The sequence below is a fragment of the Nanorana parkeri genome, unplaced genomic scaffold (assembly GCF_000935625.1).
Source record: "Nanorana parkeri isolate BGI_ZX_2015 unplaced genomic scaffold, ASM93562v1 scaffold556, whole genome shotgun sequence".
Taxonomy (NCBI): Eukaryota; Metazoa; Chordata; class Amphibia; order Anura; family Dicroglossidae; genus Nanorana; species Nanorana parkeri.
In genome coordinates this window covers 270,723-288,708 of record NW_017306824.1, presented here as the reverse complement: position 1 = coordinate 288,708, position 17,986 = coordinate 270,723, and the positions used below count along the sequence as shown (strand labels likewise).

The following is a 17,986-nucleotide window of genomic DNA, read 5'->3' as shown; positions in this document are numbered from 1 at the left end:
AAAAGTGAAGTCTCCAGGCCTATTCATACTTGTTTCTCCCCTTGACACATTTTCCATTAAATCAAAGGAAATGCATATTGACACACATTATTAGCACATTGTTGCAATGCACTTTGTACTGAACGTCAATGCACATGCACACGTGGTGAGGTGCCGGCATGTTATGGCGCTTTGACGTGCATCTTAACATCTGCATTGACAAACGTTTCCATCGATCTAAATGTAACCTTTGAAACACATGAAAATCATTGCTTGAGATGTTTCTATGATGGCACCCAGATTTCCTTTTTAGCGACTGGCTCTCAACTGACAAGCAATCGCATCGTCCAATCAGAAAAAAGAAAGAGAGGTGCTGTGTTAAATCACGCTACAAACTTGAAATTGGTTCAAAAGACCACTTTGAAGCAATTTGTGCATACATACAGTACATGTTACAATGCATTTTGAACAGCAATCAGAAGACACTTTAGTTTTAGGTATATTTCCCTTCTATACTTAAGAAAAACCCTGAACAAAATGCGCAGTATGGCATGTATATCCACTTTTGTACTTCACGTGAATTTTCTGCACTAGTCTGCCTGGGACACGCAGTATACAACAAAAGAACAATTGTACTAATCCATTCATTACAAATGGTCTGGGAATTCTGTTTCCACAGATTCCAGGAGTTTGCATAATTTGGAAGGAAAGACACGTGGCACTGGAAAATGAAATGGTAAGATGTGAGGCAACACGTAAGGCACAGAGAAGCTGCCGTGTCCGATCAGATAGGAAGTGCAGCAGGAGACCAGGAACACCTCAGGCTTGGATCACAGGCGTAGTGGCTGTAAGAGGCACAGTGGAGCCGCACTCATAGTCCATGTCCACAACTGTTTGCATATTTGTGCTAAGGCTGCTCATGGATGTTCCGCTACCAGACTGGCGCTCTCTCAGGCTCTGCAGGTAACTCTGTAACAGAAAGGTAACAACTCAGATGGAGAAATTTTACACGACCAAACAGCAAATGACAGGCTGCTGCTTAGGTCCTCAGGGGAACGCTGAAAGACTGAAGCAGTAACAACCATGGTTGTTCAACAGATTTGGTCTCCTGGTGGTTACTTGGGATAATGTATTTCTTAAATACTGTAATTAGTAACACAAATTTATCTTATTTGTGTATTACTCAGCTGTAGATCCTCAAATCATCTCTGAATTGGTGCTGACACTGTCCTTCCTTCTGGGGGGGTGGCTACTTTCGTTCCCCATGGTCCCTGTGTGTTGTAAAGTAGTCACCGCTCCGAGCTCCCTCCCATGGTGGACTACAATGTCAATCCAAATTGGTAAAATAAAATGTGAGAATGTAGTCCATCACAGGAGTGAGCTTGGCACAAAGGGAAAGCCTGCCACAAGATTTTTTAAATGCGCACCCATTCAGCCAAACAAGCATTTGACTGGATCAGGTACAGATTAAAAAAAAAAAAAAAAAAAAAAAAAAACAAGCTACAGGCACAAAAATACATGCCTTCCAATTAGAGTTTTTATTTCATGCTAAAGCTGTTCAAAAAGGGCTTACATCTGGTATACACGCTTCTATTTTCTTCATTCAACCTGACTGACTAAACAATACATCAAATTCCTCCATCAATGCTTGCAAGCATTGATTGATTAATCTCCTGCTGTTCTCTTTTGTATTCTGATAGTGGCTGTCAGGATACCCAAACAGAGCTGGCAGCTCATTGGCCACTAGCGCTGTTCAACCGACAGTCTTCCAAAATGCTCCTTCGATGAGCTGATTGAGGGATGCCGTTTGGAAAGGTGCTGGCAGCGACACCCACGCATCGAAGCATGTATACCCAACTTTAGTGTAGCCTACTTGAGATTTTCCACACCAAACGGGTCAAACCATGTCTTCATGAACCTGGCATTGTGCAAGGGGTGGTGGGAGGGGGGTTCAGACAAGCCAGAACAGAAATTTAACTTTCCTTGTAGCCACCATTGTGCATGGGATGTGGAAGGGGGTCAAACATGCCGGAACAGAAAAGGACCTTCCCTTGTAGCCACAAGGTTGGAAGAGCGCAAAAGTCTGAAACATCTTTAATTACAGTATGTAGCATTAAGCATTGCCCTGAACTCAGTAATTTGGCAGGGTAACCCTATACTTTTGCCCATATAATGTATAACGCTATCACAGGGGCAGGCAACCATGGCAAAAGCCCATGATGCCTTTGCCACTGGGTGTCATGCCTGTCAGTGTTGCAATGCCTCATGGAACTTGTAGTTCTATGACAGCTGGAGCACTGAGCTGGTCTACCTCTGCTCTATTGCTGTGAAATGAATAGTCAATCTTGTCTTGTTTTGAGCTTAGGAAGATATTGCACTAAAATCATTGTTTCTGCTCTGTATTAATTAGAAATTAATCTCATATGAAAACACATAAACAGATGCTGGCAATAAGAGCTTTTATATAAAAGCAGTTGGAGTAAAAGACAGTTGGCTGTTGGGAAAAAAAAAAAAATTAAAGACAGACAGATTCTCTCACCGGTGCGAGGATATCCCCAGTGTATCTTTTAATAGGGTTGGCCTTCCGCCTGTAAGTCCCATCTTGAGAAGCAACATTCTGTCGCTTCTTGGCCTCTTTCTGACGAATTCTTAAGAGCTGGAGGCGTTTCTGGCGTCTGCTTATGATCACTGTCAAATGAAGTGACAAACCAGTTCAGGGATAATAGAAACACCAAACAGGAATCCAAAATCCAACATTGAGGACAAGCTCACAGCTAGGATATCAGCCCTATGTGTTTCAAAACAACCTCCAGGATATGAAGAAGAAAAAGTACAGAAATAAATGATACAGATTGTGTGTCAAACCCTTTGGCATCATTCACATGTGAAACGGCCGGCCCATACAGATCCGTGCAGGGCAGTATCGGGCAGCTCCCGGGAAGGACATGTGCTGCGCGTGATCATACGCAGCAGCCTGCCCTTTTCTATGGGCGTAAGCGGCCGTATGCTCCCCTATGATCACCCGACCTGCACGTCCATGCGGGTTCCACGTCGTACGCTGACAGGATGGGTCCTGTCTGCGTCCGAGCAGGGACACACGCAGCACCTGTCCTTCCCGGGAGCTGACGGATACGGCTGTGCACGCACCACGGATCTGTATAGGTTGGCCGTTTCTCGTGTGAATGAGGGCTTAAAAAGGTGGAGAACAATTCAGGTAAAGACAGAAAAGGCATCTGGTTTCAGCTCCTTTTCTCCTACAAATATGGAGACATGGTCAACTTGCATCTTATGTGTATTAGAAGATTCACAGGTGTACATGGAATGTACCAATGCAATGGTTATAAAAAAATGTAGCCATTTAAAATGAATATAGACAACTACATGGAGAAGTTGCTAAAACATGCACATCCTCAACAAGCAGGGTGACAATGTCCTCACCAGTGAGCAGACACCTCTGTTAAAACATCTTCTCCTGCACTTTCCATTTCATTCACAGAAATAAATGGTTGCAGACGTAGTAGACCTTGTGAGGTCTTCAGCCTAGAGTAACCCAAGAGCAGGAAGTCACCATATGCTCAACCTCCGTTATTAGCCTCTAACCCTTGTTAACCTCAATACACACTCATGAACATCACATGGCTGGCAAAGGCCCAGGCAATGGCTTTATATTGCTGCAACACCAAAATTCTACTAACTCTTTCAGAACTAGCACATATTTTCTCCTTTATACATTAAGACTTGTAAAAACATTTTATCAAAGTTCTATATTAAATTATTTATACCTGAAAATGTAAACTTCCCGATTTAAGTGATAAAGTCAAACAGTTTTTAAGCCATTTCAAGTGATGATTAATTCACTTACAATGGATGCTGCTCCTTGAAGTTTAAAGGTTTTTAGTTTCCTGTAGAATAAGCTGGTCCCCTGAGCACTGGCCCCGATAGCCTGATTAAGGTGGTTCCTTTCCCTTGCAGGGTCCTATGCAGCCACCCTCGTGTGCTAGTAAGCTGTGTGAGTCTCCACAAATCACACAGACAGCATGGCAACACATCCCCCTGCTCTCTGCACCTCTTTCCTCCAGGCTAGTAGATTGGCAGCTGCTGGAGACTGACCTGCCCGTTGCGATTTTGTACTGCATAGGAAGTTCAGGGAAGCAGAGCCGACTGTTCAGAAAAATCATGACTAAGCCCTCAGCAAAAATTTAAACAAATACTTTACTAGGGAATGTATATTTGTTTGATCTGAATTTATTATTATTAAAAAAAGTTGAGAGTTTAATACTACTTTAAGGCAAAACAGCAGAAATCTAATTTTACAGTAACCAGACTCCCCGTTTTAAGATGTACGGACAACAGTTTGCTTAAGAAACATTGTATAAAAAATAGACACACACACACACGTATGTTTGGGGTAAAAGGCTTGCTGATAAGGTTTAGTATCGGACTGTCAAGAGTGGTACTTTACCCCTTTCTGACAGGGGCCGGCTTTTAAGGGGATCTTAAATTAATGCCAGAGGTGGGTTTTTTTTTACTAAGCTTGCTAATCATGTGATCAGCAGTCACATGATCAGGAGCCCTCCTACTGGCTCCCGATCATAAACCGTAACTGGGAGCCATAGGTATGGGAGTGTGGTCACAGTGTTGTCAGGCTGCCACAAATGTGTACAGCCAGTGGAAATGGCTTCAAATTATAGCCAATCCCAAGATAAAATAATAAATTGCAGCTTACTAGTCCTAAAATGGCTGCATTAGTTTACATTTTCAAGACAAGTACAGATAAATACATATCAAACATGTCTACTGTGCTCCATGCCATCTGGAGATGCAGCTCAAAAGATATTGGCTTTAAGATATATGAAAACACTGTTGAAATAATTTCCAGGATCACTCTTCTGTCATGCTAATGGGAAAGGCCCTCAATGCAGTCAACAAGCACCCCTAGTCTCTAGTGTCCCCCATGGGGCTCCAGGGCCGAGTTGTATGGGAAAGTGCAGGCTTACCTGAGCAGTCTTCAAGCAACTTGCTTCTGAGATCGGCCCTACGGCGGCTCTCATTACCCCACACCTGCTCCTCCTTACTTCTCCCCGCGTCCCTGTGCCGATCGTGGATGTGGGCGGGTGGTAAGCGTGAGGAGGTGCAGCGTGTGGAGCATGGATGCAGGCGGGTCTGGCATCGGCGAGCGTGAGGTGGGGAGGAGGTGCAGCGTGTGTGGAGCAGTGAACAGGGGCAACTAATCGGAAGCCAATTAATCGATGATTGAAAAGGTTGACAACTTTTTCAATAATCGATTATAGTCGATTAGTTGTTGCAGCCCTGATAGCACCAACCGTTTGAGGAGACTGTAAAGTTACATTTCCATATAAGAGGTTTAGGAGGACCCTCCTTGAGAGGTTACTATCTACAAGGAATAGTGAGTGATACAGAAGGTAATAACAGGGATGAGCTGATTGAAGGAGTAGTTGTACAGCTTGTAAGAGGAGGTGAAATAGGCTCTAATTGATGTGGCGGCTGAGAGACAGGAGAGGGAGAAACAGGTGAGCATATGCTGCTGGGAACTAGGTGTTTAAGCAACCTGTTGCTTTGGCATATGTTGTCAAAGCAGAAGTTTGATTGAAATGCAGGCATCAACACATCCCAGGGTCTCCTACTTCATTTTGGTTCCTGATGAGCCAGAAGGAGTTTGATGCCTGTAGATCACGTGGGCTAGAAGTGCACCAAACTACCAAAAGCTCCAGCTAATCACGGCAAATTGAGGATGTACAATGTCACATTAGGTAGAGGAGACAGTACAAAGTAGCCAGTCTAAGCTATGTGTAGCCAAATACCAAGCAACAGTGATGTCACCTGGAAAGAAGGTTAGGCACACACACACACACACACACACACACACACACACACACACACACACACACACAGAAGTAATGGCATTTCTCTTTGCCTGAAAGAGAAGAATATAGGATACCACACAGTTTGGCATTAAAGTGAACTAGTTGCTTTGCCCTGGATGGTCAAAGTACAAATTCCCTTTAAAGCCCATTGGCATCCTGCAAACTCCTAGGAAGATTTACATTGACTGGCCATTCTCAGTCCCTATGGCAGCATAATAAATGTAAGGCAGTTGTCAAGCAGAGAATGTTTTAGCTTTACTGCCCTGAAAGTAGTGTGTAACCCAGAAGTCAGAGATTGGCAGCTAGCTAAGTCTTCGGACAGTAGTTCAGAGATAGATTAGCATTAGGTTGGTCATGCAGGAAGGTATCTGATGCCTGAGACACATAACATGAGATTGCTAAAGATCAATGCTCCCTACATTCCACGTAAAGACACATTCCCTTAACTAGACCCATTATAACAAAAGAGACAAAAAACAGCACAGAAAAAATAAAAAAATAATAGTGTGAAATAAATAAGCCAAACAATTTATACTGGACTTAGTCTAAAGAAAACATCTTTCAATGGTTTGAGTAGCACCTAAATAAGGAAAAAATACAGGACTGTCTGCCAAGGCCATGAGGGCAGCACAATAAGACCCAACAGGAAACATGTAGTGCAGGGCTCTATAGCCTTTGCAATGGCAGTCTCCCAAGTTCCACCAATACCATTAGTTTTGGACTGTTGTAATAGCTGAGAACACCATGACTATGCATACTCACCATGCCTCAGTATACAAATATTTTTTATCAAATACTGCCTCTGTTCACAAGTGCATTAAACAAAAGTAGTCGATTCGGGCATCCCACTTTTTATAGACAACCCTACTTGACATACCGAAAAGGACACCAAAATGTAGCAAAACAAATTTTTTGGGGGGTACTGGTTTGCAAACTTCGCAAAGCTACATTAACAATATAGTATAGAAAAATGAGATGTTATGAGGTATGTGGAAGAATGCTAGGTATATAGATTACTACAAGATTATTATTTATTTTTTTAAATGTACTTACCATTAGTATGAGAAAAGCCTTCAGCTGTCAGCTTCCACTGAACTACAATTCCCAGCACACTTAACAATGGCCACATGCCCAATACCACCCAGCTGAACCAGCAGAGGGGATGGGAGGCTTCTAAGCGGAGTCTGTCATATGCATACTGCACCAGCAGCATCATCTCAATGAAATAGTCTGTACATACAGTCAGGATAGCTGCTCCAAATGTTGCAGTGGAAATCACAGTGAAGACCTTCTGCCACTGGAGAGTCAATACAGCAAACAGCATGGCAGAGCCCATCATTATTCCTACTGGAATCCAGGCTGTGGGAGGATGATAGAACTGTTCCAAGCCCACCAGACAAGCAATGGCCAGCAAAAGGCCAAGAAGCAGGCCTGTCATAAACAGGCCAACACTGTGCACAAGCATTGTAACTAGTCCGCAGAGAAGGCCAATGCCCAGGGCAATGCCTGCACTTAGCTCCAGGCTCAGCTGTGTGTCCAGGATTCGCTCTTTATAACAAAGCAAAAAGATGACTGCTGATCCAGCCAACAGTCCTGATAAAAACATAATGGCTTTGAAGCACCGATAACCTGTATGGAAAGAGAAACAGACGCCGAAGGTTAAAGAAAACCAACCATTGGGTAGTGACAATAGACAATATAAGCCTGCCTTCCAGTAAAACAGTTGGGAATGCTTTCTTTAAGTATTGCAAAAGAGAATTGTGGGGCACCTACATAAAAATTTAAGGGTTTCTAAACCCTCCGTTTTTTTTTTGGCATATATCTAGTGCTAGCAAGCAGTAGATATATGCAAAAAGTTAGATAAAAAAAAAAAAACGCTTTAACAGCAGTTTAAACTTACCCCGTCTTCGCTGCGCGCTCCCGTCCGAGAATCCGAAACTGCTCGGGCGGCCACAAAGCATCTTGGGGCGGGCGCAGTTCGGATTTTCGGCCAGGAGAAGAGCAGAGACGCAAGGTAAGTCTATGGACGTGTGCACCCGCATGCAGACACCGCGGGATCGGAAGTGCCAGCAAGGACAGAGGAGTCAGCGCTGGATCAGAGAGCAGCCGCAGCGCTGGAGGGACAGATTAAAACGACAGGAAAGAAGATCGAATTAAGAGACATCATTTAAGTGCTAACATTAACATTGGGGAGGGAGGGAAACATTTTTTTCACTTTCATGTCACTTTAAAGTTACTTGTTTCAATGGCCTGCAAGTTCCCTACCAGTGTTTTACCCAAGAAGAAGAAACCTATTTTCTGTGGAGCTGAAGGCTGCACATTAACCAGTGTTAGCTGGTAACACATGAATAAAGCAGCGTTACCAATAACCTGGTGGTGTAGTGACCGAGCTGCAACTAAAATAAAACATGCCAACGTATGACAAAACACACACAAAAAACATTTTTGTTTTAAAATTAAAAAATCTCCTTGACTAAGCACATCATCATTCTGAACGATCATTTTACCGAGCATGCCTTAGTAAAGCACCAAATGAACCAGGAAATAAAAAGGGCCAAGTCATTCTCTATGAAAACAGATATTTCTTACAAAATAACAGAATTGGAGTATTTTAAACTTACCAAAAAAGGTATATACAAGGCCAAAGAGACAGCACAAGGAGCACACCACTGTAGGGACCACATCATAATGGCGTCCATTTTCCAGGCTACATAAATCTTCAAAAGGGTCTTCCTGCCCAGTGTCTACATTTTGGATGTTGAAGTGCTGAAAATCGTCAGGTATAACGAATGAGGACGAATCTAACGCCATAGCTCAATATGCGCCGCAAGTTTAAGTGAAAGCATCCATTAATGAGAAGCCTGAATGTGGAAGAAAAAGATACATTAGTTTATGTATGTAGAACATAGCAAATCTGAAAGACGGGTGGACAAATAATATGTAGTTCAAGAGCCAGGCTCTCCAATCCAGGAGCCAGCAGGGTATTTTTCTTTTTTTTTTTAAGTTGTCAATAGAGCCGGCTCTATTGACAACTACAGAAAACGTCAAAAGTTAGAAGCCAGCTGTAATTTTTGAGGAGCATTGGCTACCTGGCTCCTGGGATTTGTTCAGCCCCACTAAAAGATGTCAGTAATGCTCATCAGATTTAAGGAATATGTGCACGTTAGCTGCATCTTCATACAAGCACTTAAAAGTAGATCAAAACCCGGTCATTAATAGCTCATACAAGCTTAATATGATAAGTGAAAAAAAACAAGCAGCATTCTTTAGATCCAATGATCCCACAATGAAGGTCATTGTTCAGGCACTTACTGTATTGGTACATGGTGACAGTCAGTTGTGCTCCAGCATTGTCACCTTATCCCTCGGTGAAGATCAGGGATGTGCATGGGCTTGGTGCACTCCAAATTCACCCACGCAAACCATGCCCAAACAAGCCCATGGAAAACGGCCTGAGACATCCACATTCTGGCCCAAGCAGTAGTTGTGGGGCCAGGAATGCCTTGGGGCATGTGTCACTGACCGTTTTGTTCCTGCTCGGGTGAACTCTGTTCGCACCAAGCCCACACACACTTTTCAGGCATGGTCCACCGTTGTCACTATGAGGAAGCTTGTCCCAAGCAATGATTTGCAGCCAATACTGAAGCAAGTGCATATTAACAAAAGTTGCTGCAAGTAACTGAAGATCAGCAGCACTAAGATTTGGTGTTTTTGGCAAAGTAAAAGGTCATCCCTCATGCACATACCCAATTTATCACAAGTAATGCACAAATATGACTAATCACTTAGGCGTGTGTATGAGTGGTTGTAGAGCGGCCATATGCCGAGAGACATTTTCACCTAATCCAAATAATCTGCCCAGTCCTTCATATGACAATAAAGAACAGTTGCAGATTATACACCAAAATAATCCTTCTGTAGATGGACAGATTCAATGACAGCTGAATCCGCCTATCTATTGCCAAGATACATAACATGATTTTACAGCTTGAATAAATCTGATCATAGATATGAATGGTCATACATACATAGATACATGATCCAACCAACTCTTTGATTTTTGCAAAAGCAGCTTGTCCCTGAAAAGGCACTGTTTACACAAGGGTTCCTATTCATAGTTTATACCGCGAGCTGTAGCTCGTGGTATACTGAGACGCTGCTGCTCGCGGTATACTGAGGCGCCGCAGCTGAAGCGGATCCCGACAATTATGCTGGGATCCGCCCAGCTGCGTGACTGACAGCTGGCTCTGCCTATCTAGAGGCAGAGCCAGCTATACCCACCCCCGTCCGCTACGCCAGTCAGCGCTGGCGGATCGGAGCGGGAGGGGGGAATCCAGCCCCTCCCGTCACGGCAGAGAGCCGTGACAGGATCGAGAGGTGAGCGAACGCCGGTATGTGTTCGCTCACCTCCCGATCTACTGAGCCGACCTGTGACAGTCTCATTGTCACAGGTCTGCTAGAACTAGGAGGTGAGTGAAAAGCACTCACCTCATAGTTCTCCTTTAAATAATTTTGTTGATAAAACAGCCAACTTGTTTAAGGGGCAGACCCAACCCTCTTCTTCAGGGCTTGGAAACCAAGAATGAAACAAAATGGACTGAGCAAAAAACAGAATTGAGATATTATTGTATCTATGGGTAGTTCTCCCAAAATCTGTAGATTGCATGCAGTGATTGGAATTCGATCACTGCCTCATAAAATGACAGACCATTAAATGATTTAGCCAAGTTTGCCACCTATTGTCAATGGGTACTCAACTAAAATATTAGGCACATTGTAAGGCGACCAATCAACGAGAAAAAAACAGTTTTGTACTAGTTGTGGCACAATTATACAAAAAATACAAGGATATAAAAACACTAAATAGATGTAGAATTTCAGTAGAAGAAAAAGGCATTTAAAGTAAGAAGTTATTCAGGAAAAATGAGTAAGAAATGTCACAGTGCAAAGCTAGGGATGATACTCAGACATGTCTTACATTCTTTCCATAGGCCACCACCAGAAGCGAGTGCTCACAGTGCTTCTTGGAATAGGAAATTCAGAACGTAAAGGACACATCAGTGATCTCCATTAGCAGAATACACACCCTGGTGGCACTCAGAGGTCCGTGTTGGTCCCAGACATGAAACTGGAGAACAAGGTAACAGCTGGGAATCCCAACCATTCCAGTGTGTATGCGTGTACTACCGAGCCCTTCCCAGCACATCTGGTGCACAACAGAGGACCAGTGGGCTTCCCCCCAGCATGAAACGTGAGATCCAGCAACAGCCCGGAAACACAATCCATGCCCTGGAGAGAGCAGAACTCCCGAGATCCAAGGCAAGCATATGAGAATTTCTTCAATCACGCCTTCCCGTGAAGGAGAAAGGCATATTAAGCTTCTTGAAGGGAAGGGGAGGGGGGAAGAGAAGGGATGAGAGCATATTTTTTTTCAGCTGTATAATGCCATTTGTGATAATCAGAGATCTTATAGTATAGCAGACAAAATCTGGAGCAGCTGTGCATGGCAACCAATCAGCTTCTCTCTTCAGTTTGTTCAGTTAAGATTTGAAAATGAAAGAGAGAAGCCGATTGGTTACTATGGGCAACTGCTCCAGATTTTGTCTGCTCCAGTTTTGATAAATTCCCTTCAGTGATCATAAATGATGCGAGTCAAGTTGTCACAAATTCATGTGACTTTTACATTTTCACATGGTTGCTCTTCCATTTTTTGTTATTGTGTTAAATATAGAGAACATTAGATTAGTCAATAGAGGTAAATAGGGTTAGCCTAACCATTTATCAGCTGCTAGGACAGCAGCCACAGAGGGAGTGCAAGGATTTCAATGAGTCAGCCAACCCATAGATCTGCATTGAGAGAAGGAACATTAAGCCCTCGTTCACACCTGAACGTTTTGTAGCGCGTTCTACGCTCGAAGAACGCTCTACAAAACGCTCAAAAATATAAATTGCATTGGAGTCAATGGACTCGTTCCCACCTTGCCGTATTTCCACCCGTCCCGAACGCACTACAAAACGGCCCACGCCTGAAAAGGTACAGGCACTACTTTGGGCCGTTTTGTAGTGCGTTTTCCATTGGAATACAGCCAAGTAGCCTTTGGAATCGCGCGACTTTACCGCGAATCGCCGTAAAAAAACCGCGCGACAGACGCGCTTTTGCAATACGCCTAGGTGTGAACCCAGCGTAAAACACAATCGTTGTGTAGCATTGTAAAAATCAGGAAGCAGTCACTATATACAATGAGGGGAATTTATCAAAACTGGAGAAGACAAAATCTGAAGCAGATTTGCATGGCAACCAATCAGCTTCTCTCTTTCATTTTCAAATTTCAAGTGAGCAAACTGGGGAGATGCTGATTGGTTGCCATAGGCAACTGCTCCAGGTTTTGTCTGCTCCAGTTTTGATAAATTCCCCCCTGTATGTATTAAGCAAATAACTGCCCCGTGTACATATATAAAATTTAGAAACTATAAATAAAAATACGTTTTTTAGAACACGAAAACATCTTTTACACCTATAATAAAACAAAAAATGTAAAGGACTCATTGATAAGTGCCCTGCAAAGTAAGTGCGCAGCAATGTGAGTGGATAGCACAGAGGCCTTAGACAGACTAGTGTCCCAAAATGCTGGGCACCAATGCCCCATGGATTGTAGATGTTCATTTCATAGAGAGGCTGCTTTGCAGAACACAGTAGTGACATAGTGGCCTAGAAGGAGGAACCATAGCACCCAGAAGAGGACCCGCTATCAGACACACCCAGAAGTGTCAGATAACCGCAGTGCATGGAATTCTGCAAGACACAGAAGCATTTACCTGTTGCAAGTATATACACACACACAAGATGGTACGCACTCCATACTGTATAGGGATACAAATACTAAAATGAATGTAGATCTCACACACACTTATTTTTTTTAAAACATTAAATGTATTTTTAGGCCTTTGGAGGTGTGAGGGTCACATGGCAGGGGTGGGATCTTCCTAAGAACTTTCCTGCTACGCCTTTACTACCCCCTGTTGTCTTTTCTTCTCTTATTCCCAGCTCGTCTACCCACCTGGCTTCCCTTGCCTTTTCTCTACTCTGGCCCCCTAACTGATGTGGATCCTCCAAGGCTGACTGCTGCATTTGGCTCGAGCCCCCCTCCTTGTGCTCTACTTGTGGCTTGCCCACCTGACTTGGTGACTCGCTCTAGTGGCGACCTAACCGGATGGTCCCTCATCCCTACCCCTAGTGCACTTGTGAGGTGGGGCACGCAGCTCATGGCTGGATAATTGGCCCGCTATGTATCTTCAATGCCACCTAAGTAGCCAGCGTAGGCATCACCCGATTATTAACATGTGCCGTGTACCCAGTTTGTGTGCCAGGGCTTGCAAGCGGCTGTGATGTTTCTCCTATGTTGTATTCTGATGGGGATTTGGGGCTCCATACCCCCTTTCCTTGTATTGTTACTTCCTGCTGGTTAATTCCAACGTGTTTACTTGTTTTTTTTCTGATTTATTTCTATTGAATTGTACTGTAATTTCAGAAAACTAATAAAATTCGGATTACAAAAATAAATGTATTTTTAAGAGCATCTAGCATAAGTACCGAAATGTAACTACAGATTACAAGCTGTAAAAAATTAGCTTTTAAACAAGCCCTCACTGACCTCTATAGATGTATGTACGGTAAAGCAATTCATCCTCAAAAGAGCAAAAAGGTTGAAGTTGGTTCCTTATGCCAGGGAGTATAAAAAAAAGTGAGAGGAGCTGCGATTTCAGCACTGTTGTGACTGCTGAAGATGTATTTCTCCACAATGCCTATAGCTACAGAGGTATGTGAAGGCTTGTTTTGAAGTGTTTGTTTCAGAATATGTAAAAACGTATGTTCATAGTCTGGGCATAGATTCTACACAGGGATACGCAATGAGAGGTGGAAGAGTAGCAGCAGAAACCGATCAGGCTCTCCTGCATGCTGACCCGGAACATAGTGAAATTAGGAGTAGAGCAGGGAAAAGAGCTCCTCGATCTACTGCTGATACTAGTCTGTCTAACTATAGGCTGGCAGAAGAGAAAATGAAGATCACTAGCTTGGCTGTTCTGTCTGACAGGGCTGTGAGAATCTCAACACTGGATGGACAGAAATACAAAACCTTTGGCAAGTAACAGGTAAACTGTTCCTATGTATGTATTCCAACTCTACATTTAGTGGTTTGCCTGGAATTGGGCCTTGAGAAAAAGGGGCAGAGTGACTGCAATATGAAACAGCAAGCATTTTAGTCACATAATTACTTCTCTACGGGGACAGGGTGAAATATTTACCTTAATTCATGCTTTTGCAGACTTTCGCCTCTCCATATAACTGGTCCACCCAAGTTGCTCCTTTTAGCTGCTCGATCTCTTGCAGCTCTTCGACGCCAACAAGTACAATCCACCCGACTGAAGCTCAACCCGCATCCCAGGAGCGTCAGAGAGTGGAGAAGATCGCCTGGGGAAAAGATCAAAAAAGGTAAGTATTGTGCATCTCCCTATCCCCCTAAACAAAGCCAGAATTTAACCCCTGGGGCCTGGTTCACACTTCACGTATTGTCGCAGCCGATTCAGCGTGGCAAAATTTCACCCAAAAAAATCCCAGTCATTCTTACGGCCCTGTGCACACCTGAACATTTTGTCGCAATAAATAAAACACCCGACGCTTCTTTTTGTCAGATTACAGCTTTTGTCCTCAGAGTCAATAGGAAACGCGTGTTGCAAGCGTTTCGGATATTTACATCAATGTGTCACAATCTGCTCATTAAAATGCACAACAATGTAGGCACGTTTTACAGGCATAAAACCAAACAAAAACACTGTCCCTAAGTTTGAATCAGGCCCCGGCGTTCAGAGCTTTAAAGTGGAGCTATTGGCACAAAACAAAAAACAAAGCAATCGTGTAAATACATTCCTTACTAATCACAAAAGATATAAATCCATTATATAAAAACATTTGCAAAGCATTTATCACCTTGTAAATGTAGTGGTGACAGAGCAGAGCTGTGGGAGGGACACTGCAGGCTCCACCTACTATAACACTGCCTGCACAAAACTACAGCAGAGGTGCGGATACAAGACCAGTCACCCTGCACAAGAGGAGAGATCAGCAGTGACTGGTCTTTACTACAGGAGGTTGCTGTACAAAGGCAAAGTTCCACAATAGATTATTGCATAGATCTGGAAGAAATACACAAAGCTCATGAAGATTCAAGTAATAACCATGGGTCTTGTATTTACACAACATTTACTTATCCTGAAGTTCAGCTTTAAAGTAAATACCGCAATAATAATGTAAAAGTATGCTCGATGAAAACAGGCCATATAGTAAAGGATAATAGAGTATAACTCATATTTGCTGCCATTTAAGACTCTCAATCTCCGGTGGCATTTTGAGTACCGGATTTCCAAAGAACAGACCTCATAGCCATACAGTACATATCTGAAAGATATAAACGTAGCAAACACTATTGTGGCAGTTAAATGGTTAGCAAGGAAAATGAGAAAATCTGATTATACGGAGGTTGGAAAAAGTGACAAGTCTGTTTGGGCTCTGCATGGAAACTATCCTTTTCTCGTCCAAAACCTCAACTGCTGGATGAGCAAACAAAGGCTGCAAATGAGCAGAATGTGGAAGCAGCTCTGCACTTCCCTTCTGCACCCATTTGGAGAAAGGACTCTCTAACCTGTCCTGAAAAAACACATTGCCGGGGGCTGTTTCCAGCACATAAAACCAAGGACTAGGGATGTTCAGATACCAGTGCAGATACTTGGCATTTTCACGAGAACTACCAGGGTTGCAGCTGGTACCTGGCTCTGACACACCTCAACTGTCCTCATTCACATGAGAAACGGCCGGCACGTACAGCTCCGTGCACGGCCGTATTGGGCAGCTCCCGGGAAGGACAGGTGCTGCGTGTGATTAGTACACAGCCCGTCTTTCTCTATGGGACTACTGCCCCGCTTCCTGATTACCCAGGAAATGTGACTCCATGTTCCCCTACGGCACTGTCGGTCAGAAGAAATCTTCCTCCAATTAGGGAAGGTATCGGAGCATTTGGGCGAATACAAGTACTCGCCCAAATACTGGGTATCGGTGCATCCCTAATCAAAACTGTATTTAACTGTGCTAATCAGCGCTTCTCATTTGTCAGCGTGGTCACCTGAAGCTGACCAATGAGTGCTTGCAATTTGCAAGGGAAATTCAAAATGCATAGGGCAGGACTGCAATACGGGGTCTAGATAGTACACCTGTACTGGCCTTAACTCCGCCAGGTCAGTGGTGCGACGCAAAGTACAGAGGTCAGCAGTACAGAGGTCAGTAATTCAACGTACAGTACAGAAGTCAGTAATTTAAAAACGCACAGAGGTCAGCAGTGTAGGGCAGAAAGAACAGGACTTACAGCGCATATAGCTGATCTGCCCTTTTCCTCTCCTGGCGGTGGTACGGGGCGAGGGAAGGGGCACAGATGACAACTGAAGCGCTCGATCGCTGCTGCAGAAGCGGCGCCAGTTTCACCCCCGCTGGTCCCGTCGGCGGCTCCCCCTCCCCAGATGAATTTCCACTCGCCCTCACGCAATTTTCACTCAACAATTGCGAGGGGGCAAGTGGAAATTTTGAGCCCTGATCTATGCTATTGCCCTTCGCTCTCCCCCCCAGCAGCTCCATAAGAAGTTATGTGGGAAGGTGAGGGAAAGAGCAGTAGACTAGCACAGACAATCGGACATTCCAAGAAGAGGAGAGGGCTGTGCTAGGTAACCGACTAGTAAATTTTTCCCAGCTTGTTCAAAAGCACTTTACAAGTGAATATAAAATTTATGGAAAAGGGAAAACCCTGCAAGTAAACATTTCAAATATTTGATTTTTAAGTTGGTAATGGGGTCTCTAAGGAATGGAGACTGTTAACTTATAGAACCAATTGGTTTACTTCAACCAGATTATGCACCATCAATAATCCTATTTTCCCCTCCCACGTGAATTGGGTATTCCATGCATTATCCTTCATTTTGCAACGTGAACAGCCCCGTCATGTGAAAGATTCAAGACAGACATTCGAGCTTTGAGACATCTGTAGAGACACGAAACCCAATTATTCTGCTGGAGTAACTGCTGACAGCATTCCCAGTTGCAAAGCTTACAGAAAGTCTCTACCCTGAGCCATAAGATACGTTAACTCATCAGGCCTGGTAGGGAACCCAACGAATCTGCATTAGAGACAAGCCACTTGGTTCAATACCGTTACTGGGGAGAATACAACGCAAAAGAAACTGTGCCCAAGACTGGCATCTGAATGCGTGAGAGAAGATGGTGATGTTTATTCATACTTTTGTCAGGCTCCCCCCTGGTATTCCACAAAGAGTGGCAATTGTGTGCCTCTCAGCCATCATTAATTCACTTCTACACGGACCATGTAAAACCCCAACTCTTTACTCCAGCCCGCCTACAAGTGTTCAGCATTGACCTGCTGGCCCCAGCTGAATGTCAGAACAGAGCAGACAAAGCCAGCAGATCCATTAGCTATTCAACAGCAGGACTCTTAATAGGGATGGCGGTTAACTGTCTCTCCTCCACAACGACACTCTGGGCCAATTGTGCACTGAGGCAGACTCAGCCAATGGATTAATAAGGGTTAATGCACAGATGATCTCAACAGCACAGTGTATGAGGCGACTTGATTTGAACACCCGCATTTTTCAAACTTCAACCGGCCACTGGAAGCATCAGTTTTCCTTAATGGGTTAGATGTGCAATCTGTTGCTTTCGTACAAGTTACACGGCGCTGTTTGCTTTCCTGGACAGAGTGCTGCTATGTTCCAAGTCAGATGACACTACTATTTACATCGACATGGAAATCAGCCTTTACAAGAGCTGGAAACTTCAGATCAAGTCAACGTCAAGTGCCAATGCTAAACAAGACGGCCATTGAATTTCGGGGCCAATAAAAGACAAATTTTACCCCCAGACTAAATCAATATACATTAAAAGGAGAAAAAAGGAGCAATGGCCAAGCAATTGCATGAGTGAAGTAACAGCTTTCACGTATCACATGCAGCAATCAAGTGATTTGGAAATATAACCAAATTTACAGCAAGCCTTTAAAAGCCAAAAA

General features: G+C 43.7%; 1 protein-coding gene across 1 annotated transcript; it reads right to left on the bottom strand.

The window, feature by feature from the left end:
* Positions 1 to 666: 666 nt before the first annotated feature.
* On the bottom strand, positions 667 to 8,684 carry LOC108791525 (transmembrane protein 198). The gene is made up of 4 exons (XM_018562035.1): positions 8,486 to 8,684; positions 6,918 to 7,493; positions 2,519 to 2,667; positions 667 to 948 (listed from the first exon to the last, which is right to left on the bottom strand). Exons 1-4 carry the CDS (start codon positions 8,673 to 8,675, stop codon positions 799 to 801), a joined length of 1,065 nt encoding a protein of 354 aa, XP_018417537.1. The 5' UTR covers positions 8,676 to 8,684; the 3' UTR covers positions 667 to 798.
* Positions 8,685 to 17,986: the final 9,302 nt, after the last annotated feature.